This window comes from Sphaerodactylus townsendi, linkage group LG03 (assembly GCF_021028975.2).
Source record: "Sphaerodactylus townsendi isolate TG3544 linkage group LG03, MPM_Stown_v2.3, whole genome shotgun sequence".
Taxonomy (NCBI): Eukaryota; Metazoa; Chordata; class Lepidosauria; order Squamata; family Sphaerodactylidae; genus Sphaerodactylus; species Sphaerodactylus townsendi.
Genome location: NC_059427.1, coordinates 24,696,585 through 24,719,510, shown reverse-complemented (window position 1 = coordinate 24,719,510; position 22,926 = coordinate 24,696,585). Strand labels below are relative to the sequence as shown.

At 45.2% G+C, this 22,926-nt stretch overlaps 2 protein-coding genes across 3 annotated transcripts in view; both read left to right on the top strand.

The window, feature by feature from the left end:
- The window catches only part of FAM3D (FAM3 metabolism regulating signaling molecule D), a 34,222-nt gene extending 28,285 nt beyond the window's left edge, over positions 1-5,937 (top strand). The window contains exon 11 of the mRNA XM_048487315.1: positions 5,800-5,937. Coding sequence (XP_048343272.1) covers positions 5,800-5,937 — 138 coding nt within the window. The remainder of the gene's footprint in view (positions 1-5,799) is intronic.
- The window catches only part of FAM107A (family with sequence similarity 107 member A), a 69,366-nt gene continuing 52,137 nt past the window's right edge, over positions 5,698-22,926 (top strand). Inside the window, exon 1 of one of the 2 annotated variants that reach the window (XM_048491255.1) lies at positions 5,698-6,424. In XM_048491255.1, the coding sequence (XP_048347212.1) occupies positions 6,401-6,424 (24 nt within the window). In that variant the 5' untranslated portion in view covers positions 5,698-6,400. Of the gene's footprint in view, positions 6,425-12,001; positions 12,201-22,926 lie in introns of those variants that run through there. The other variant, XM_048491254.1, reaches the window with a different exon arrangement.

Genomic DNA, 22,926 nt, shown 5'->3' with positions numbered 1-22,926 from the left:
TTTCAATGCACTTTGCAGCTGGATTTTATGGTGCTTGAGGAATAGCAGAATCCACTCGCAAACAATTGTGAATATTAGTTGAAGGTCACATTAATATCTGAAGGAAACCACTCGTTGCCTTACATGCAATGTCTGGAGGCAGTTTAGCGAAGAACTAGAACTAATCCCAGAAATGAAGTATTTGTGCTGTACCTTTAAGGATAAAGAATAAAACCTCACGGCAGCAAACAAAGAGATGCAAATTGGGGAAAGGATCTCCCAAGGAAGGCCCCTCACTATCTATGGCTGCCAATCTCCCAGGTGGCAGCTGGAGATCTCCACTATTTCAGTTAATCTTCCAGCCAGCCAAAGGGTCCAGTTTCCCTGAAAATGAAAACGCCTTGGAGGGTGACGTAGCATATAACCTGCTGAGGTCCCTCCCCTCCCCTCCCCAAACCCCACCCTTTCTAGGCTCCACCCCCCAAATCCTCAGGTATTTCCCACCCAGAGTTGGCAACCCAATCACTGATGCTCTCCTCCTTTTCTGGCTGTACAGTGGCAACTGGGAAACAGGCAGTTCGGTAGGAGCCAGAGCAAGGGGACCCATCCATGGCACACGTGTGCCCCTGCCATGCTTCCACCAGCCCTGCCACAGAATGCCCATGCCCTGCACGGCACACACCTGGTGCATCGCACCCCTCTTGATGCTACACCACTGGCTTTGCCACTGGAATGACAGGAAAGGCCTCTTTCTCTGGTACTGGTGTGTCGTGTAAGCCCTATGTTCAGAATGGAGTTGACCCAGAAAGGGGTGGAGACTCAAAAGCAACAGAAAGGCTGCAAAACTGGCGAGTGAAGTTGGAGGGAAGCAAGGCTACCAGGCTGGACTTATTTAATTTCTTTATAGAGCTCTTAACACCTTGTTTAAAGGTAACTGCAAAGTTGTTGGAATAGTGGGAAGGGGAGTTGTTTATTTTGCTATATTGTAAATGTTAGAAATTTATTGTTTCAGGGCTTGCTATGTATGTATTTGATGGGAGTTCTTTTTGGGGACCTTCATCATGCTTGGATCCACGTTCATAAACCTCTGAAGTCTTCATAAGCCAACCGCCAGCAGGAAGAATTGGACTTAAGTTATCAGTAGATTGTATGAGATATAAGGACTTGAAATGCAACCTAAAAGGATTGTAAATTGTTAATGTTAAATGTTAATGTTAAAAGTGTTATTTGTTAAGTAAACCATTTTGTTTTAAATTTAGTTCTTTAACTCTCCTTCCAAGTTCCTTACACAGAACCACAGATAGAGGTTACATAAGCGAATACTTGTATGCAGCACACATGAGTGGAAATAATAACCTGGGGAAAGAGAGTGATGGAAATAGATGAAGGATTTGGTTATACCCAGCTTTTCATAGCCATAAGAATCTCAGAAACACAAACTCCTTTCCTTCCTTTCCCCAGGAGCTCAGGCAATGTACAAGAGTAAAAGCCATTAAAGCGTCATTGCAATAAAATAGTTTAAGACAGAATAATCAAATACGACGACAGAAACAAAAACAAAACAAACAAAACCAATTTCAGATGGCACTCGGAGGAACCTCCTGTATCCTAGAGAAGGGGTCTACGGAGCTCTTGATGGAGATGAGGGGTGGTGAGGGAGAAAGGCAATCAGTGACTAGCCTCCCCAAAAGCCCAGTGGAACAGCTCCGTTTTACAGGCCCGTGGAACTGTCCAACGTCTGATGGCTGGAGGAGAGCATTCCACCAGGCAGGGCCAGGGCGATAAGCTGCTGCCCGAGAAAGGTAGTCACATCATTGAGGGGCCAGGGACCACCAGCAAATTGCCTCCACTTGGATTTACCAGATTACAGTCTGAGCATTACTGTGGAAAAATGCAAAATCTAGCAGTTCTCCAGATTAGAGAACTCTAGATTAGAAACCCCTCCTTCCTTCCCTTGCATGCCACCCCTCATCCCTCCTCTCCTCCCTCCTCTTCCCTTGCATGCCACCCCTTCCCTCCCTCCCTCTCCCACTCTGATAGGGTGGGTGGGCCATGTCAGAATGCGGACCCTCCCTCCCTCCTTGCATGCCACCTCACCTTCCACCACTCTTAACCTCATACCCATTAGAAGGAAGCTGAATGAGGGTATGCATCAGAGGTGGGATCCAGCAGAGTTCACAATTCGAGTAGGTTACTAATTATTGTTGTGTGCGAGAGGGGTTACTAATTGAGTCTGCTTTTCCATTAGAAATTCTATTAGGTCCCAAAATCATGAAGTCCTGTTGTTTCCTATGTGGCTGGTTAGCGAAGGTAGAAAGCGGGATCATTCTCCCTGTTGGGCTGTTTTAAAGCTTGTAGTTTAGAAATATGGGTGAGAAGTTCGCTTGTTTTAGGAAAGTATCCTTCTTTTGATTTCTAGAAACAAAAATTAAGTATTTAGAAAGTATTAAGTATTTGACAGGCAGTCAATTAGAGGAGAAGTAGTTGTTCTGTTGGCAGTGACGATAGGACTTGCTATAATGAGTTTAAATTATGGACAGAAAGATACCAGCTGGAATTGTTTTTACAGTTTTTTACAGTAACAGAGAAATTATTAATGCCCTTGGAATGCTGCAATACACCCTCTCATTAAATTGCCCACCGGCCCCATTGGTGCTCGCCACTGTTTGAATCCCATGGGAACCTGTTACTAAGAATTTTTTTGGATCCACCACTGGTATGCGTGTCTAAAGGGTTTATTAAATATTAAAATATATTGACAAGTATGACAGAACTTAGCTTCTGTTATTGTTTTTTTAATTAGAGCATTGTCAATATTGCTAAATAGATCCCAGACCTGTTTGAGCAGGCAGCCTGATCTTTTCATTTCTCAAGCTAAGCAGAATTGGCAATAGAGAACTAATGAGCAGGCGAAGTCTCCCAGTAGGCCTTCATGTGGGCCAGTGGAGAATCAAACCTGCTCATGAGGAGAATTGGGGAATCAGCGTGCTTTCCCAGTTTAGAGTCAAAGCTCCTTTTCAATACCCATCTGGATAGCGATTCTGAAGAGATCATAGAAGTTTGTGTGCTGCTGCTGTGTTGTTTTGTTGGTCCTGATAAAGGTACAGCTCGATCCTGAGTTTATTTGGCCTCATTGGCTACTTACCTTCTATCGCTGATTTCAAGCCAACCAAGGTCATCTTTCAGAAGCAGGCTTCCCTCTAGAGGTCGATTGGCAGTGCATTACAGCAATTCTAGCTGTAGCAAAGCGGCTTATGGAAACCAGACTGAATGCGGTGGTTAAGAGCAGGTAGACTCTAATCTGGAGCAGCTGGGTTTGAGTCACCACTCTCCTCCACATGTAGAAGCCTCCTAGGTGACCTTGGGCTGTGCGCGGATTCTCTCAGGTCGATTCCACACTTGCCTTATTGACCCTAAGTTCAAGCTGCGTTAAACCTAAGTGCTCACGCACAACCACTGGGATCGGCGTGGTTTTGTACCAGCTTAAGCCCCATGCTTAGCGGTCCAATTTCTGACTCCAGTTGGGAACTACTACTTTTTCAGGGAACCAGCTTCGAACTCAGCTCGATTCCGTGAAGTCGCGGAATCTCTGGTGCCAAGGAGTCCCCTTTCAGCCAATAAGCTGAAATTGTTTGGGGCATCGCGTACAGCTGGCCAATCAAAAGCATACGCCGTCCCTCAATCCTGTAGCAGTTTTTTTTATAGCGTGTGTGAGGATAAGAGCGGAACATGGCGTAGAACGGCCAATCGGAGCGGAGCGGCGAAGAAAGGCACAGGATGATTCAGCCCTCGAGCTGGGAATCAAGCTGGTTGCGTGGGGAACAATAATAGCCGACCTAGGTCAGTACCCTTCTCAGGAACTGGGTCGAACCCTATGGCCCACACTCATGTCTTGAATAGCCCTCAGTTAAATTTGCAAGATCCTCCCACCTTGATTTCTGGAGTGTTGTTGAATTGTGAATGGAACACTGACCCAACGTGGCTTCTTCTCCAGTCATAAGGCAAGACCTCTACATTAGAATATAATATTCAAGAATCTGCCTTGGAGCTGAATGAACCAATGGTCCCTTGACTCTGAGTAGCTGTGACTCGAGCAGAGATCTTTCATGCCATCTACTACTTGGTCTGAACTTGGAGACCTTATGCCGCATAAAACAGATACTCTTCCCTTTCGTACTGGCCCTCCTAGCGATAGCTAAGCAAAATTCACCTTAAAGAGAGACTCTGGGCTCTCTAGTTTAAACAACATTGAAAGTGATGCTGTTTCAGGGTAGATTTCCCACCCATCCACCCCAAACAGCACCATTGTCAAAGTTGGTTGTTGTGGGTTTTCTAAGCTGCATCCGGCTGTGGTCTGGTAGATCTTGTGGCTGGTATCTTCAGAGGTGTATCACAGAGTGGCTGGTATCTTCAGAGGTGTATCACAGAGAGAAGTCTGTTATACACTGTGTCCAGACTTCTCTTATAACAGACTTCTCCCTGTGATACACCTCTGAAGATGCCAGCCACAGAGGCAGGTGAAACGTTAGGAACAAGATCTACCAGACCATGGCCACACAGCCTGTAAAACCCACAACAATCAGTTGAATCTGGTTGTGAAAGCCTTCAACAATACTTTCAATGTTTTTTTTAATCTAGGGAGCCCAGATTCTCCCTTTAAATCCACTCCAAAGGGGGTGGATTTAAAGAGAGAATCCGGGGAAAATTTGAGGGTGCTTGTCAGGAGAGCAATGTTTAAGATAACAGTACCAAAATTTTAGGCTATCTTTAGGAGACTATCCTGATTATATCACCCAGATTTAGTGAAGTTTGGTTCAGGGGGTCCAAAGTTATGGACCTTCAAAAGGGTAGCCCCATCTACCATTAGCTCCCATTGGAAACAATGGGGGATGGAGCACTCCTTTTGGGGGTCCATAACTTTGGACCCCCTGAACCAACCTTCACCAAACCTGGGTGGTATCAGAAGGAGACTATCCTTATGATACCACCTAGGTTTAGTGAAGTTTGATTCAGAGGGTCCAAAGTTATGGACCCTCAAAATGATAGCCCCATCTGCTATTAGCTCCCATTGGAAACAATGGAGGATGGGGTCACCCCCTTTGGGGGTCCATAACTTTGGACCCCCTGAACCAAACTTCACCAAACTTGGCTGATATCATCAGGAGAGTCACCTGGCAATAGCCAGAAATTTTGGTGCCACTAGCCTAAAAACTGTGCCTCCTGCAGACCAAAATTGGAAAAAACAGTAAAAAATACAGAAAGCTTCAAACGAACCTGCAATTTTTCCGCCCACCACAAGGTGGCGCCCGGGGCGCTTGTCCCCGGATGTCCCCATGGTAGCTACGCCTCTGATCTCTATAGTCTGGAGATCAGTAGAATTCTGGGAGATCTTTAGGCCACCCCCTGGAGATCGGAAACCCTGCTCCCTGCAGTCCAGTAGGGGGTGGGAACCGAGTGTTGCCTTTCTTAATACTTCTCAGTGAGCTCAAGTCTAAACTGAAATTCAGCTTGTACTACATCTTCTTAGTGAGTTCACACAGCCTCAAGCAGTTAATGCTATTAGAGGGAAATAAAACCACCGACAGTGGAGACCTGTGTTAGTCAGCTGAGGCTCATTTGCTCCACGCCTGCCTCCTTCCATTATGCAACGGTATTGTTTCGTCCCTCTTCTGTGGAGACCAGAAAGAGTTTGGCAGGGAGGCCGGGGACAGCGAGAGAACGGCCCGGCTGGCTGTGCGATCTCATAATCCCAGCAGCCTGGGCAGTGGCCGTACCCGGTTTCCTTTTCCCCACATGGATCTCACTGTGTTTCTTTCCCAGGTCCCTTTGCCAAAACCGCATCAGGGTGAGGAGCAAGTGGCGGGAGAGGGGGGCAGAGAGAGGAAGATGGCAAAAATCCCCTCGTCGAGAAGAAACGCCGCGGGCACCCCTGGGTCCCAGCTGTGCCGAGCAGGTTGAATTCCTTCTTGGAGCCTGTCTCCCTTCCGCGGCATCTTGCTGTGTCAAGTCTGATTACTCTAATCTTCAACAGGCTTCCACAGTACGGGAACTCTGCTCAGAAGTTGGGCATGAAAGCCGCCTTTGTGTGTCGCCTCTGGCAGTGTGCGAGCCGCTCGTTAGGTATATAAAAGATGAATGCTTTACATGCCAGGCTGAGCCATCAACGGGGGACTGTTTCTGCCTGTCCCATTGAAGATCCTGCAGTGGTTTCTTGGCCCCTCTTCCCCTGTGAATGGATGGGAGCCGTGCTTTCGCATGCTGGATACTGAATTAGACTGTCTACAAACAGTGGCCCAAGCAGCATGACCAAACAATAAGGATCCCCAGAAGGGCCAGTCCAGTCTTTCACATACACATACACACACACAGCAAAAGCAAATCCACAATTGTTGTCTGGGAACACCACTGGATACGTGCAATCATGGGAGCGGCCCATGGGAAAAAGGTAATGATTTTATGCTTGGTATTTGTAGTGTGGATGAGATGGAACTGCCTAGCAACGCGGGATCAACTCATTAAGATGGGCGAGTTGGCTATCGAATGATTAAAAGGATGTTGTCTTGTGCAGATACTGGGAGTGGAGGAGGATCAGTACTTTCAAGAAGTAAAACATGGATTTGGCATCCTCGGGTTGGAGACCTGGTTCTTCCTGGTCAGGCGATGAAATGCCATCTGGCAGAGAGGCAGGAAAAAAGTTTCACAGAGCCAGTGCAGATGGAGAGTTAGAGCAAAAACGAGGGTAACCATAGTTCAGCTGGAACGCTGCAGATGTTTGGGCCAGTTTATAGAAGGTGCCTTCTGGAGTGGTTCATGTGAATGAGCTCCCAAAGGCACCTGGTGGGCCACTGCGAGTAGCAGAGTGCTGGACTAGATGGACTCTGGTCTGATCCAGCAGGCTAGTTCTTATGTTCTTAATGAAGCATTTCAATTCAGTAGGCTTAGATTGGAGTAACTTTGCATAGGAACGCACGATGATTTAGGCTAGGTAGGTAGATTGTATGTAGAGAGGCCCCAAAGGCACTTACTGAGAATCATGGCTGAATGTAGGTTTGAACCTGGGGCTCTGTGGCCAGAGTTAAGCATGGTAGCAGCTATACCACACTGGCAGTCGTTTAACAGTGTTTAACGATGTCCTGAACTTGACTTGTTCATTTGAAGCGCTTATTAAGAGCTTTTCCAGCTGCTTAAGAGGGTTACCAAAAAAGCAGAACAAAAGAACTATATGAGAAATAAAACCAGGTTACAGAGGGAGGTGCAGAACTTGGGTCCTAGACTACTGCAGTGTACTCTGCTGTACAGCTCTTGATTAATCTTTGAAAGCTTCTAATGGCTTCTAATGGTGCACAGTGCAATTGTTGATTGCATAGTATCAGCAATCTAGCATCTGTACTAATCACCTAATTTCTTTCAGGTTTCTTTCTAGGTATAATTCATTGGTTGGTCTTTGACATATTAGCCAACCGACCACTGGCATGTTGTATTCTATTTACTTTTTCCCTTACGGGAGCCATTGCTTCCACACATATCTTGGCCATGTCATGCCTCTAATAGAACGTCTAGCAAGCAAGAGAATGCACCACACTGGAAACCCAGCAAGACCAAGAGAGAGCAGACTAGCCTGGTTTTCATATTTATTATTTTCCCAGTTTCCTCCCTGGAAGGACTCAAAGCAGCTTGCGATAGGACAGGTATCTTATGCGTAAGTTAGAGAGAAGCTAGCCAAAAGGTGATGCCCAGAATGTCCTTCTTAGTCTCATTAGAACATAGGAAAGAGCCTGCTAGATCAGACCAGAGTCCATCTAGTCCAGCACTCTGCTACTCGCAGTGGCCCACCAGGTACCTTTGGGAGCTCACATGCAGGAGGTGAAAGCAATGGCCTTCTGCTGCTGCTGCTCCTGAGCTCCTGGTCTGCTAAGGCATTTGCAATCTGAGATCAAGGAGGATCAGGATTGGTAGCCATAGATCGACTTCTCCATAAATCTGTCCAAGCCCCTTTTAAAGCTATCTAGGTTAGTGGCCATCACCTGTGGCAGCATATTGGCTGGCTCCCTTGGAGATACAGGCTGTGAACTAAAGAGTCTGGACTTCTGTGGCCAAAGATACGCATATTAACTTTGGCTCTTTCCCCTTGGTTTATGCCCAAGGACTCTTTCCCCTTGGTTTATGCCCAAGGACTCTTTCCCCTTGGTTTATGCCCAAGGACTCTTTCCCCTTGGTTTGTGCCCAAGGACTCTTTCCCCTTGGTTTGTGCCCAAGGACTCTTTCCCCTTGGTTTATGCCCAAGGACTCTTTCCCCTTGATTTGTGCCCAAGGGCTCATGACTCTCCACATGCCCAAGCTTTATAGGGTCCCTGAAACCAGAAGGGGGAAAGGCCAGTCCTAAGCAAAGATGTTCACAGATGCTGAAAGAAATATGACAGTGCCCTAAACTGTTTCAGCCCAATACAGCACCAAGATCATCATGATCGTAAAAGGCTAACCAAAACTGTCCTTTTCCTTTGTACCAAGCCAGGACAGAAAAGGCACAATGTGGCCTTTTGAGTGATTGACCTTGTGTGTGGAATTCTTTGATTTTGAAGGTTCACCAAACAGCTCATTATTGGGCTGATATTGGTGGCTAGTTTCAATGATATGATAGTAGGGTATTAATGTTGGTCAGGTTTCAATTAGTCCCTTGGAGAAGACTGTGGATTTTAGGTTGGGAAAGATCTTTCTGAAACTGATTTGACATTGAAACTGCAGATTCTAGTGATTTTTTTACTCTCTTGCAAAAATATACCTATAGAAGTAACACTTCTGAATGCACCAGCTTCTGTGTCAACACTTACCCATCAGCTGTTTGCTTCGCAGTGGGTTTTTCCCAAAGGGTGTTGTTGTTGTTTTGCTATACTGGGATTCTTTCCTTGCGAAGTGTGCCTCGCCAAGCCAAGCCACCATTTTGCCTGCTACTTTCTTGTTCTTTCTGGGGAATCTCCATTTGGGGATGCTGTTGTTGGTCTAGTGCTACTTTGTGTTAATTTCATGTCAATTTCAGCATTAATTATAAAAGGAAGAGAAAACCCTTCTGATTGTTTTGAAATGGTGGCCTGAAGAGTGGAAGACACTGCTACTGTGTGGGTGGGGGAAGGCAAGGAGGAGCAAAAAAAACCTAGAAGAAGGCTTAATGTACAGTGATCTCCTTCACTTTCCGTATGAATGAAGAGAAAAAAATGAACTTTAATAGGTTTCTGAAACAGCAGGGATTCTTTGATCTGAAAGCGCAATGAGTGCCAAAGAGGGGAAAACATGTGCATTCCCAAAGGCTCCATGTGAAGGACACCAAAAGTATATAAATGAACTGTGATCTATGTGGCTATCTGCTGATGGGATCAAAATGGTGTACAGGAAGGACATCACTCTGATTCAGCAAGGCCATTTGTATGTTTCTACAACTTTGCAGCTCAGAACTGTTTGCCACTTTATAATTAAGCAAAATTGCTCCATAGCATACCTGATCTGGGGCAAGCAGTTCAAAGCCGACTGCCACTCACCAGAACCATACAATTTCAACTGAAAGCAGAACAGATCCAAATCCTTGATTTGGCCTATAGAAAGATTGTGCAGTGGGTCATAACCCTAATCTACCACTCCACTGAGCAAAATTTAGTTATTTATTAATTAAAATATTTGTACCACACCTCCCATCTAACTTAAATAGCTCTTTTGTGCTGTCGAGTTACAACCCCCTTCATGAGGTGTTTCAGATATGGGATGAACAGAGGTGGTTTGTCGTTACTTTCTTCCACATGGCAACCCAAGTTTCCCTTCCTGGTCCCCCATTCAAGAAATAACCAGGCAAAACTGGAATAATCGGGGTGCTTCAGTTAGAGAAAGCACAGTGTAAATTGAAAGAAGGCACTTTAGACTTAAGAACATAAGAACATAAGAACAAGCCAGCTGGATCAGACCAGAGTCCATCTAGTCCAGCACTCTGCTACTCGCAGTGGCCCACCAGGTGCCATTGGGAGCTCACAAGCAGGATGTGAAAGCAATGGCCTTCTGCAGCTGTTGCTCCTGAGCACCTGGTCTGTTAAGGCATTTGCAATCTCAGATCAAAGAGGATCAAGATTGGTAGCCATAAATTGACTTCTGCTCCATAAATCTGTCCAAGCCCCTTTTAAAACTATCCAGGTTAGTGGCCATCACCACCTCCTGTGGCAGCATATTCAAAACTACTGACTTGACTGAGGAAAACCACTTGGAGAATAGTTGGGTCAACTCCATTTGGGATCAACTGAATGGCAGTGTATGGACTTGGAGCCCTATCGTCCTGATCTGCCTGAATCACACTGATCAGTGTCTTTGTTAATATTATGGCTCTCCAGAGAGGAAAAGAGGAAGACAGATGAGTGAGGGTCTATAGAAAAAATAGCAGGTGTGAATTTCAGAGAAGCATATTTGAGAATAACTGACTCTTGGCTGAAGATGACACACCCCAGTGTGCAAAATCTCTTCCCCCACCCCCCAGTCACTCCTACTTGATTTTTTTTCACAGCAAAATGCCAGTGATCAAACTTTGGACCTTCTGCATGTAAACAAGTGCTCTACTACTAAGTTACTAGCAATAGCAGGAGGAAGAACAAACCTAATTTGAAAGTGAAAATCATAGAGTTTCATAGAGTTGTTCCTACAGTTCCACAGTCGCTTCAGGGGCTGACAAGTCTATTTTTGTCACCCTGCAAAACAAGACCATGTTGTGCAGTGGTGGGATCAAAAAATTTTAGTAACAGGTTCCCATGGTGGTGGGATTCAAACTGTGGCCTAGCGCCAATGGGGCTGGGCGGGGCACGATGGGGGCGTGGCCGGGCATTCCGGGGGTGGGGCATTCCTGGGCGGGGCTGTGGCAAGGATGCAGCCGCTGCGCCGGTCCTTGGCCAGGAAACGAATGCACGCAGGCGCAGGCTGCCACGCACGCCAGTGCACCTCCTGCTAGACTGCTTCAAGTTCTACGCGCTACTACTGAGAGGAGGGGCGTGACTAAGGCAAAAATCACATGGCAAAATCACCCATTAGTAACCCCCTCTCGGCACACACACATAATTAGTAACCTACTCTCGGGAACCAGCTGGATCCCACCTCTGATGTTGCGGGTACAAAACACTTCTGTGCTTAAACTATTGACTGACAAAGTCTAACCACTAAATCCAGGCCACATTTATTCAGCAAAACAAACAAACAAACAAACAAACAAACACCTTATCTTGATTTGGGACCTGGCTGCTCCATAGTCCCTTCAGAGCCTCAGAGCAAACTAGCTGAAATGGAAGGCCCTCTGCTGCTGCTTCTGACTTCGAGGCAACAGCTGAAAAAAAAAAGCTGTAACTGCTAGGGGTGCCAAGATCCAGCTGGGACCTGCAATTTCCCCAGCAGTACAACTGATCTGATTATGGAGATCAGTGCACCCAGATAAAATGACAACTACAGCGTGCAGGCTCTGGTGAGGGATTTTACCTTGAATCTATTACCACAAAGTTCCCCCTCCACAGGCACTACCCCAAATCTCCAGGAATTTGCTAGGCTGCAGTTGGCAATTGTAATAATGACTGAATGTGAAACGCTGTCATCTGTGTTCGACCTGAATCCCTTTTGCCACAATCTGGAAGTATTATTTCCGAACTTTACCCAGAGGTTGTTCCTTTTCTTTATTCTATGGCACCCTTTCAAATGAAAGAAAACATCTCCAGTTTCCACCACCACACACAGCTGCCTAGCCCCGTTTCTTCACCTTTCACCCTTTCCTCACTTGTCGCACACCCCAATCTCTTTATTTTCTTTAACACGGAGCTTTGATGCTAAACAAAGAGATGGACAAAATAAGAGCCATTATCCAAGAGCTGGAAACTTTCCTCCTCAGCGCAAGAATGGCAGTTCCTTATTTTGAAAAGGGGACTAAAAACAGACAAGGAGGCTGTTTTTGTGGGAGGCCAAACAGAGTAAAGCTTTATAGCAATTCAGGCCAGGAACAGCCTCTTCCATTCAGACTGAGGAGAAACTTCCACGGTTTCATGGGGTTAGCAGGACATGCCAGCCCCTCAGACAGCTTGGTTGTGTCTCTATTGAGGACCGGAATGGACACGATGACAAAAAGAGGAGCTTTCTAAACCGCTGATCCATTCGCATGCCCTTTTTGAAATGTGTCTCCTCGGTAAGCAATGGCGGACTGTGAAAGAACTCCCCAAGAGGTAGGGAAAGGTGGATTTCTTAATTGATTTTCCGGCTCATAGAGCTCAGTTTGGCGGCTGCTGAGAGCTTGACAAGATGGAAAATGCTGTTCTGTGATCTGGCAACAGGTAGAGTCAGCACTGGCAGCCTGGGCAGTTGCCCAGATTCATTAATCCGTGAAGGGGTCCAGGCCAGGCCAATTGCTACTTGCCAGTTGGGATGGCTCCATTTTGTACCCTTGTAGAATCTTAATCACCAAAGTTATCAGCCATTGACACTCAGAGGCTTTCCCCACTACAGAAGGGAGCTACATAATTTTAATTCGTTCCCTTCATAGTGGAGGGCTGCATTCCAGGCTGGTCCCCACAGCAACTGAGTTGGCCCCCTGGAACCGAGCTAAGTGGGCAGGATCATCTTGGTGCCTGTTTCGCTCCTCAATCTTGATTGGCGCTTGTGTTACGGCGGGAAATGGGAGCGTTCTTTTTTTTTTTTTACAGTTTTTACAGTTTACAGTTACATGCGCTTTCTGCCCACCACAACTCTCCCGTTCTGTGCATGCCACAAAAGCGGCTCGTGATTGGTTGAACGGATGAGGTGTCATTTCGATGCTTCCCCGCTTCAAAGCGGTATCGACCTTGTTCCGGCAGAAAAGTGTAGTTCATAACTGCAACAAGGATGTCACAGTTCTGAGGGGGGGGGGGGAGAGAACTGAGACAAAACAATGTTGAGCTCAGTGGCAGTGGGGATTCACTGAGGCGAACCTAGGTAGAAACCAGTTCAACTCTGTCAGTGGGGAAAGCCCCTTAGTCAACTGGAACCTTAGAGAGCATTGGGTAACAGTAGCCAGAGGGAGCAAGACTGCATCCACCAGAGTTACCAACCTCCAGGTGGGGACTAAAGGACCCACATAACTACAGTTTGACTTCTAGACTGCAGAGATAAGTCCTCTTGGAGAAAATGGCAGATTTGGAGGCTGGACTCTATGGCACTATGTCTTTGAAGGCAAGAGTCGCAAGAAAAGACAATATGTTAGGAAGGGGGCAGGAAAAGAGGATGGATTGACTCAGATGGATGGTTTGACTCAATTCAACAGATGGATTGACTCAGTCATTGAGGGCTGGCGATGGCCACACAAACTCCAGGTGGTAGCTGGAGATCTCCTAGGATTACAATGGATCTCCAAGCAACAGTAGAAAATGGCACTTTGGAAGGTAGACTCTGTGAAGTAGTCACTCCCCTGCCCAAACCCTGCCCTCCTCGGGCTCCACTCCCAAAATCTCCAAGTACAGTATTTTCCAACCCAGAACTGACAGCTCTAAAAATGACCCTGGGAACATTATTTGTCCCAAGAAGGAGGACTGTGCAGCCTTTCTCCAACCACATTGTGGTCCTAATCTAAATAGCGGCCTAGTGCCACGACATTTCTGTTTCTTTACACCTGATGCATAACTTTCTAAAACAAAATAAGGTCAGGAAAACCCACATTTCCTGGTTTTCTTGGATTGAAGGTTGCCTAGCAAATGATTGCCTAGCAACAGCCATTGAGGGAATTTGTTTCTTAAAGCTGCAAGCTCTGCTTCTATTCTTTGAGAAGATTTTAACTCCTAGTATATTTTTTCTTCTTCTCAGATTTCATATATTTTCTGCAAACCTGGGGCTTTTTTCAGGTTTGTAGAAAGGGCTGTCTTGTCTGTTCATGACTTCAAACTCCAGATTTAAGATTCCACAGAATTGGCCACATTGAGAATTGATTATTACTGTATGGGATCTTGGAACAGCATAGTTCTTCATGAGCAGGCAGAGGTGGTACATTCCATTCTGTTACTTCATTTTTGTTGAATAGAGTTGCCAGCTTCCAGGTTGCGCCTGGAGAGGTCCCAAAATGACAGCTGATCTTCAGACTAAAGGGACCAGTCCCTTTGGAAGTTATGGCAGCTTCAGAGAGAGAACTCAACAGCATCATATTCCTGCTGAGCTCCCTGCCCTCTGCAAGTTCCTCTTTCTGCAGGCTCTTCCTCCAAATCTCCAGGAATCTCTCATTCCAGAAATGACTCTCAGGCCCCTTCCGCACACCCAGAATAATCCACTTTCAATCCACTTTCACAATGGTTTGTAAGTAGACTTTGCTATTCCACACAGTAAAATCCAGCTGCAAAGTACATTGAAAGTGGATTGAAAGTGGATTATTCTGGGTGTGCGGAAGGGGCCACTGTGGATATGTAGATTAGAACCAAAGGGCTAGGGATCTCTAGTAAAGAAGCCTCCACATCCTCACAGAACTACAATGCCCAGGATTTTGTAAGAGAAGCCATGGTTGTCGAACTGGAATAAAAATAAGTTTTTTTGTTTTTAGCGTAGATATTCCCTGAGTGCAATATGAGATTAGGTCTAATAATAGTTAATGAACCTGCCGTTCTGTGTAACTGCCAGCAGGGGAATTAACAGTGCCTGCAGGTTTTCGGCTCTTTCCAGCTGGTAATGCATACACCTTAATATTTCATAATCGGCATGGCAAGCCCTCCGTTCCCTTCTCGGCTCATGAGATCAGGTTTTGAAGGCAGCATAGTACACTGACGATAGCACTATAACACAAAAACGGGCCTAAATCTATTCAGACGTCCTCGTAGCACAGAGCAATTAAATCTCCTTTGTTGTCACTTCGGTTATGGGCACGCTGACATCTGGTTTTTTTTGGATGCAGCCTCAATCAAAGCCAGAGAGCGGCCAGAGACTACTGACGGTGGCGTACCTTTCATGGAATAGTGATTCAGCGTTAGCCAGATGCAGGGCAATTATTACATGATTAATAGGGTAAGAGAGCCGATGTGAAGAGCGGGTGCTGGCGTCGCATGCTGTCGTACAAGACAGCTATTAAGCGAGGAATTTGTGCTGAACACAATCTCTGTTGCATTTGCTGACAGAGATGAAGTACCCAGTGAATGTTGGTCTGCACTGGCCCGATTGCTGCTGGTTCAGTGGTTATCATTTCATATTCATGGTTGCTGCTGAGACAGATTATTTATTACATTTTAATCCACCTTTTTTCAATTGCAGCATACAGAAATTCCTAGTCATGTACCAACTGGGGAGGGACTACAGCTGTGTGGTAGAGCATCTCCTTTGCATGCAGAAAGTCCTGGTTTCAATCCTAGAAAGACTAACAGCGTTTCCCCACTTACCATGAGCCCCCTATGCCGCGCGCTACTCTCAGCGCATGTCATTTCTGACGTGCACCCGGGCTTCCCCACGACCCCACGCTCTACATGGGGTCATCAAAAGGCGCCATTTTGAAGAGCGCCAGGAATGACGTGTGCTGAGGGGGCGTGACAGCCGCAGCATTGGGGCGGCTGCGTTGTCACCGCCCCTGTAGTGGGGAGTGCCGGGGGACCCCGCGCTACTTGGCTACAGTAGCGCGCAGCAGAAGGTAAGTGGGAAAACGCACATTAATGTAGGTGATGTGAAGGTCCTTTTTTTTATTTAGGTAGACATTACTAGTTACAGTAGGCCAGTGATCCCTAACTGGCACCCATGGTTTCTATGGAACATGCCAAAGGGTTACCCAGTGCCCACTTGTTTCTTCTCCCATAAAGGCTCTTTTCCCCCAAAACATGGCTTTCTTATAGGTCATGGAAGTGGAAGGGCTTCAGAAGACCTCAGGAGTGTCTGCAAGTACAGTCCATTCAGAAATAGCTGCCCCCATCCTAGGTTCACACTTGGCTTGGAATTACCCATCATTTTGTAGTCCCCCTCAAGTGGCCATTTTGTGACTGGTCCTCCCTTCCGTAAGCAACCATTTTGTGGTGTCTCTCATTACACTTTCTCAACATTCCAGAAATGCCCACAGGCTTAGCAATTATTCAGTACTATCCTTGATAGATCAATGGTCTGACACGTTAGAAGACAGCTTTCCTGTGAACAGACTTGCTTCACTAAGTTTGCCGTAACATCTTTAGACTGTATCCTTAGATGTTGGAAAGCTGTACACAGTGGGCAAATTAGGAAGCTGACCTATACTATCGGGGGGAGGGGAAATCAGCTATAGACTCATCACTTTCGGGGGGAAGGGAAACTGTCCCTTAAAATGTATTGCCAAAGGCTTTCATGACTGGATTCAATTGGTTCCGGTGGGTTTTCCGGGCTGTGTGGCCGTGGTCTGGTGGATCTTGTCCCTAATGTTTCGCCTGCATCTGTGGCCGGCATCTTCAGAGGTGTATCACAGAGGGAAGTCTGTTACACACTGTGACACACCCCTGAAGATGCCAGTCACAGATGCAGACGAAACGTTAGGAACAAGATCCACAGTGTGTAACAGACTTCCCTCTGTGGTACCAGGACTCTGAAGATGCCAGCCACAGATGCAGGCGAAACATTAGGAACAAAATCCACCAGACCACAGCCACACAGCCCGGAAAACCCACCAGAACCTGTCCCTTAAAAAATAATAACGGAACTTCACGTAATGCATACTTCTCCTATGAGGCTAAACCAAATGCGGGATGGAGACAAACAGGAGAGGCATAGAGTTTGAAATTTCACTGCCCTTGTTCCTGTGCTTTTAACAGCAGCCCTGATACATAGAAACTGAGTTAGAGAAGTCTGGAATGGAGATGAACTCTGAAAAGTTGGGCTACCCCACTTCCCCACTATGGCAGGAGACTTACTGCTGGCAGCCGTTTTGCCTTCCACTGCTCCAAGTAGCAGAGGGATTTTAAAAAAATGTTATATCAGCATCATTGCTACATCATGTCTGAGGGGAGTGACAGAGTAATTCTAGAACTGTAGAAATCACCATAGAGTTTACAGTAATCCCTAGAGCTACCCTGCATCAACTTGGCGTTTTCCCCATAGTGATGCCACCACTATCACTCACCCACATGATCCTGCCCTTTATTGAAAAGTGTTACTACATTTCTGTCAGGCTGCAGTTAAAGACAAGGAGCAAGGCTGTTTAAAAAATAACTGGCAACCTGAAACAGCATTTACAGGAGGCTAGGTAGGAAAGGAAAGGTCCCTCGACGTGGCCTGCTCATTGGCCTAGACTTCCCTCCAAGTGGTCACGAGCTGGTATGTATGAATTTTTATTTAGGATGGATAACATCTGCTTCAAAACAGAGGTCATGTCCATCTCTCTTCTGAACCCTTAAAGAAAGCACACTTCAAAGCATTGACAGAGGCACACAAAAATAGTAGGTATTTTATATTTTTTCCCTGTGTGATAGCCTGACTTCAAGCTAGTTAATTAGCTTGTTCCTGAGAGAGACAGCTTGTCATTCAGTGAAAGGGTTTTAACCAAATGACTCAGAGGTGTCATGCCACCTTATGTCGTGCTGTGTTGTACTGCCCAGGAAATTGGAAATGTCAGTTCTCCCAGAACAACGAATTGCAGGATTGTTAAAAACAGAATAGAATGGCGGGGAGTTTGGTAGAGGTGCCCAAACCATTTTATTCCAGTTTGGATGCAGCTCATTGAGCTCAGTAAAAAGAACGTGATTAGATTCTTGAAGATCATTTTTAACTAACACAGCTTTGGAATTGTATTGAGGTAATGTCCTCAGCCCTGGAACCTGTTTGACTCCCAAATGGTTTGAGATGAAACGCTCAAGGGTCATCAGCTTCGCCCAAGAAATCCTGACTCCCAACTTTGAGGCAGGTAGAAGGAAACCTGCCCATTCTATTGACAATTAAAATTCTCATTTGCAGACTAGGCTTGGAAGTGAGGGGGAAAGGGCAAAACGTTTGCAAGAAGGGAATGCTAAGGGACTGGTGCCTGATAATACCCATAATACCCAGGAGCAGCAGTGGCGTAGTGGCTAAGAGCAGGTGCACTCTGATCTGGAGGAACCGGGTTTGATTCCCAGCTCTGCCCCTTGAGTTGTGGAGGCTTATCTGGGGAATTCAGATTAGCCTGTGCACTCCCACACACACCAGCTGGGTGACCTTGGGCTAGTCACAGCTTCTCGGAGCTCTCTCAGCCCCACCTACCTCCCAGGGTGTTTGTTGTGAGGGGGGGAGGGCAAGGAGATTGTAAACCCCTTTGAGTCTCCTGCAGGAGAGAAAGGGGGGATATAAATACAAACTCTTCTTCTTCTGCTTCTTCTTCTTCTTCTTCTGCTTCTTCTTCTTCTTCTTCTTCTTCTTCTATATTTAAATAAAAGCCCAAAAGGAGCTGCGGAAAGAGCCTTACCTGTTCCCCTGCCTTTTCCTGACAGAAACCAAGACAATAACGCTGTAGTTACCTAGCAATGGCCACAGGGGGCATCTCTTTCTCAAAGATACAGGTGCTGTTTTTTATTATTTATTATGTAAATCCTCATGTCTTGTTTTTTTAAAGACTTTTATTTTTAGACCTGAGGGGTTTGGGGGTTTTTTTTGCCAATCTGGACCATTTTCCAGGTTTGTAGAAAGTTCATCCTCCCAAGCTCTGTATTTAAATATCCAAAGATACGGCCACCCTGGGATATTTATTAATAGCAAAAAAAATAGCATAACATCAATGGTAATGTAAATAAAATAAAAGCAAATACAAAATTTGAAAATTACCAAAATATAAATTCCCTGTGTTAAGTGTTTTTCCCCATAAACAAGAAGCCAGATCCAAGTTCAGAAGAACCTATACCCTGCAATGTAAAACCAGTCTTATTTGCTGTTTTGTTTGGGGGGGTTTTGAGATGATGGAATGTTATCAGCTTTTCTTCCCCTGGAAGTGTTTATTTAAAAATTATAGCAAGCCTTTATTGGCATAGACAACAGTACAACAATAATAAAAACGGATTAAAAAGCATATACAATACAGGAAATAAATGTTAAGTGGAAGGAAAACTACTGGCATTTAGTAATTTCCAGGAGAAAGTCTGCCACTATCATACAGAGAGAAGGATCAGAGTTGTCCAACAAGTAGCGTAATCTAATTAAATCGGGGAGATTGGGTAGAGGTAAAGGAGTAAGATTCACATACTTGGATCTGATTTCCTTGAATCTGAGACAGTGTAGTAATTGGTGGGCTAGAGATTCAACTGAGCCATCATTACATGGGGAAAGTGTTTATTTATCTATGGTATTTCTTGCTATCTTTCCATTCAGAGATTCCTCAAGGTGTCTTAGAACCCATTCAGAACAGCAAAGCGCTGTGAAACATGGGATAATTTAAAACAGTGAGGAGGCAACCAACTCAGCTCCCTCTCTCTGACAATAAACACAGAAACAAGAAGGACAGCTTGAATAAATAAGAACGCTAGAAAGGGGGAATAAACAAGGCTTCATATGATACTTAAAGAGATAGCAATAAAGATAAACGTCAGTTGGGATGAGTTTCATAATCAGCCAGACACTACACAAAATATCTTTTCTGCGTTAAGCTTCTGCATTCAGAGACAAGGTTTGAAGACAAGAATACCTGAGAAATGGCCTCAAGGGGCAGGTATAAGTGAACTGACAGGTTCATAGGAAGGAGATAATTTACCTTTAAATACTGAAGTCCCAAGATGTCTGACCTTTAAACTACAGCTCTTTGAATCTCTCCTGAAGATCTCCTTGTGCTGGAAGTCTCTGCATTTGGTACTGCATTAAAAGTTCACGACAAAAATGGATATGAGTGATTTCACTGACGAGGCATTCAGCCCAGCAGGGTAACAAACCCTGAAATGACCTTGTTGACCTAGATACTGGAGGCCAGACACTACTCAGAACAGACCAGTCAGACGATTTTACCACCCTCCATATTTATTTATTTATTTGTTTGTTTGTTTATTTATTGTCATCAAGTTGCAACAGGTTTATGACGACCTCACAGGAGTTTCAAGGCAAGGGCTGTTCAGAGGTGTTTCTCTGCCACTTGCCTATGCATAACAACCCCATAATTCCTTGGCCATTTCTTATGTCCTGCTGAAATTCCTTCTTCCATATCACATTAGCAATTCAAGAGCCAGCCTTTTCATTTCAGGCTCCTCTCTGGGGCAACAGCTAGGGACCGGATTACGCCGGTCCTATACCAACTGCACTGGCTGCCAATCGAGTACTGGGTCATGTTTAAAGTTTTGGTATTGACCTTCACAGCCATTCGCGGCCTTGGCCCTGCTTATCTGAGGGACCGTCTCTCCCTATACCGCTCGTTGGAGGCGGACCTACTGGTGATCCCTGGCCCCAAGGCGATTCGGCTGGCCTCTACAAGGGCCAGGGCTTTTACGGCTCTGGCCCCTACCTGGTGGAACAGGCTTCCAGGTGAGATCAGGAGTCCCTCGCAGGGACTTACAAAGTTTCCAAGAGGGGCCTGGGGTAAAACTGGACCTTGTTCCTCGCCAGGATGCTTGGCCAGCCGGGATGATGTCAACTCCGCCATAAGAACATCTGTCCTCCCATGGGTACATAAAGGGGGAAGGAGGGGCTGAAGCCATCTGTAGTTTTAGTATTTTATATATTATTTTATTGTAAATTATGTATTTGATGTTTTAAATTGTTCTAGTGTTGATGGACACCGTCCTGAGCCTTCGGGGAGGGTGGTATAGAAATATAATTAATTAATTAATTAATTATGGAAACTTTGCATCTCATATACCTGGTCAAGTGCTTCTGTCCTTTAGAGCTCTTCAGGACCAAATATGCACTGTGATTCTCCCTCCAAAAGCTTTCCCCCACTTTCTTCCACCCACCCTAGTCCCCAGATTTCTTCCTCCCTTCTTCTAAGGGGGCAGGCATTTCATACTGCAAACCCTAGAGTAAAATGCATAGCTTACAAGATTTCTGGAAGCAACTGAATACCATGTGCAAGGGTCATGAAATTCTATAATACTAAAAATGTCCAGTTTGCACATACAAAAGGCTTATTGTATCTAGAGACCTTGCTCTCAGGAAAACTATCTTGGGCAAGACTGTGAGGACAAAGTGCAGATGAAAGCTATACTGTCAAAATAATCACACATGCGCTTACCCCTTCTCCATCCACATACAGGACGCATGCCCCTACATTTCCCTGACCTTCAAGCATAGATATGGAGTTTGGTTCCTGTCTTTTCTGACAAAGCAAGCCAGGAACCCACACAACCAAAAATCTATTTCTTTTGCTAAAGGTTAGCCCTTAATTTATATGCATGACTGCAACTCAAGTGAAGCCTGAAGCAGCAATTCTGTGGATATTACTGAGAGGCAAATCCCATTGCATTTAACAGAGGTTGCTTTTAAGTCCATGCATTTAGAATCATGCTGCCAATTTGTAAAACTAAACGCGCTCATATTCTGCCCTTATCTCTTTGGCCCTTTCTACTGAAATCCTAATAATACATTCCTTGGGGAAAGAGCTTCAACACTGATGGTACTATAAAACTGAAAAGTACGGAGGTTTGTTTGCTTGAACTCTGGATTTGGCTTTCTGTGTGGCAGAAAGTATATTTTTGGCACATCTTTGAAAGTGTGTTTACTTCCTTCTAGTGCATGGGCAGTGCAGCTGATAAAAACTGGACACAATGTGTGCTCCTCCAGGGAAATTGCTGTTCTCGCTGTGCTGAGATATTTAATAAAGATATCGGAAGGGTCGGAAACTTTCAACAAAGTGTCTTTCTACAGGGTTGTTTGCCAAGATCTCATACTCTGTTTGCTGGTTGAGTAGAGCTTTTTCAGATAGCATTTGTTTGCCAGTTCTAAGACTATTAAAAGAAAAACAACTTCCCAAATTCATGTGCTACAACTGGAAACCCCTGGCCAAATCAGGCTTACAGAGAGGTATTGCCAACCTAATAGTGAAACAGAGGTATGGAGGAAGTGGCAGATAAAAGCAAGACCTGCCACCAAGTCTTTTTAAAAAGATTAGGGGTGTTGGCTACTAAAATAGTAAAAGGTCTGGAATCCATGCCCTAAGGAGCTGGGTATGTTTAGTTTGGTGAAGAGAAGGTTAGGAGGTGAAATGATAGCCATGTTTAGATATTTGAAGGGATGTCACGTTGGTGAGGGAACAAGCTTGTCTTCGGCTGCTCCAGAGACCAGGACTCCAGGAGTGATGGGTTCAAGGTGAAGAAATTCCACCTAAACATCAGGAAAAACTTCCTGACAGTAAGGGCTGTTCGACAGTGGAATGCACTACCTCGGAGTGTGGTGGAGTTTGGAGGTTTTTTTAACAGAGGCTGGATGGCCACCTGTCAGGGGTGCTTTGATTATATGTTCCTGCATTGCCGGGGGTTGGACTTGATTACTTTTTGAAATGATAGACAAAGTGATTTTACTTAAAATACATGTTATGCAGTTTTAAGATAAAATTATAAGTAGTAGAATGATATATAAAATAAATGATGAATGTTAGCGCTCTTATTATTGACAGTTATGAGTACAGATCCATTTTATACTCCGTTTTGATATATAGTTTATTTTCATTATATATAATCATTTAGTTGGAAAAATAGTGAAAACTTCTTCAAAAAAATTGTTTTTTGAACCTGCAACAGGCTAGAGGGCGTGTTCTCTAGTTGCTCAGAAGGTGTGAGGAGTGAGCCAGGGTACCAACAGAACCTTTTACAGATATGGTCTAGGTCCGTGGTGGTGAACCTATGGCACGCCAAATGTTCATGGACTACAATTCCCATTTGGCCATGCTGGCAGGTGCTGATGGGAATTATAGTCCATGAACATCTGGAGTGCCATAGGTTCATCACCACTAGTCTAGGTGGTATAATAAAACAGACAGACCCCGGGGTGGGGGGGCAGAGAGAGCAAGTAAACATACATAGAATTTGAGGCAGTGCAAGATGAAAAGATGAACAGAAG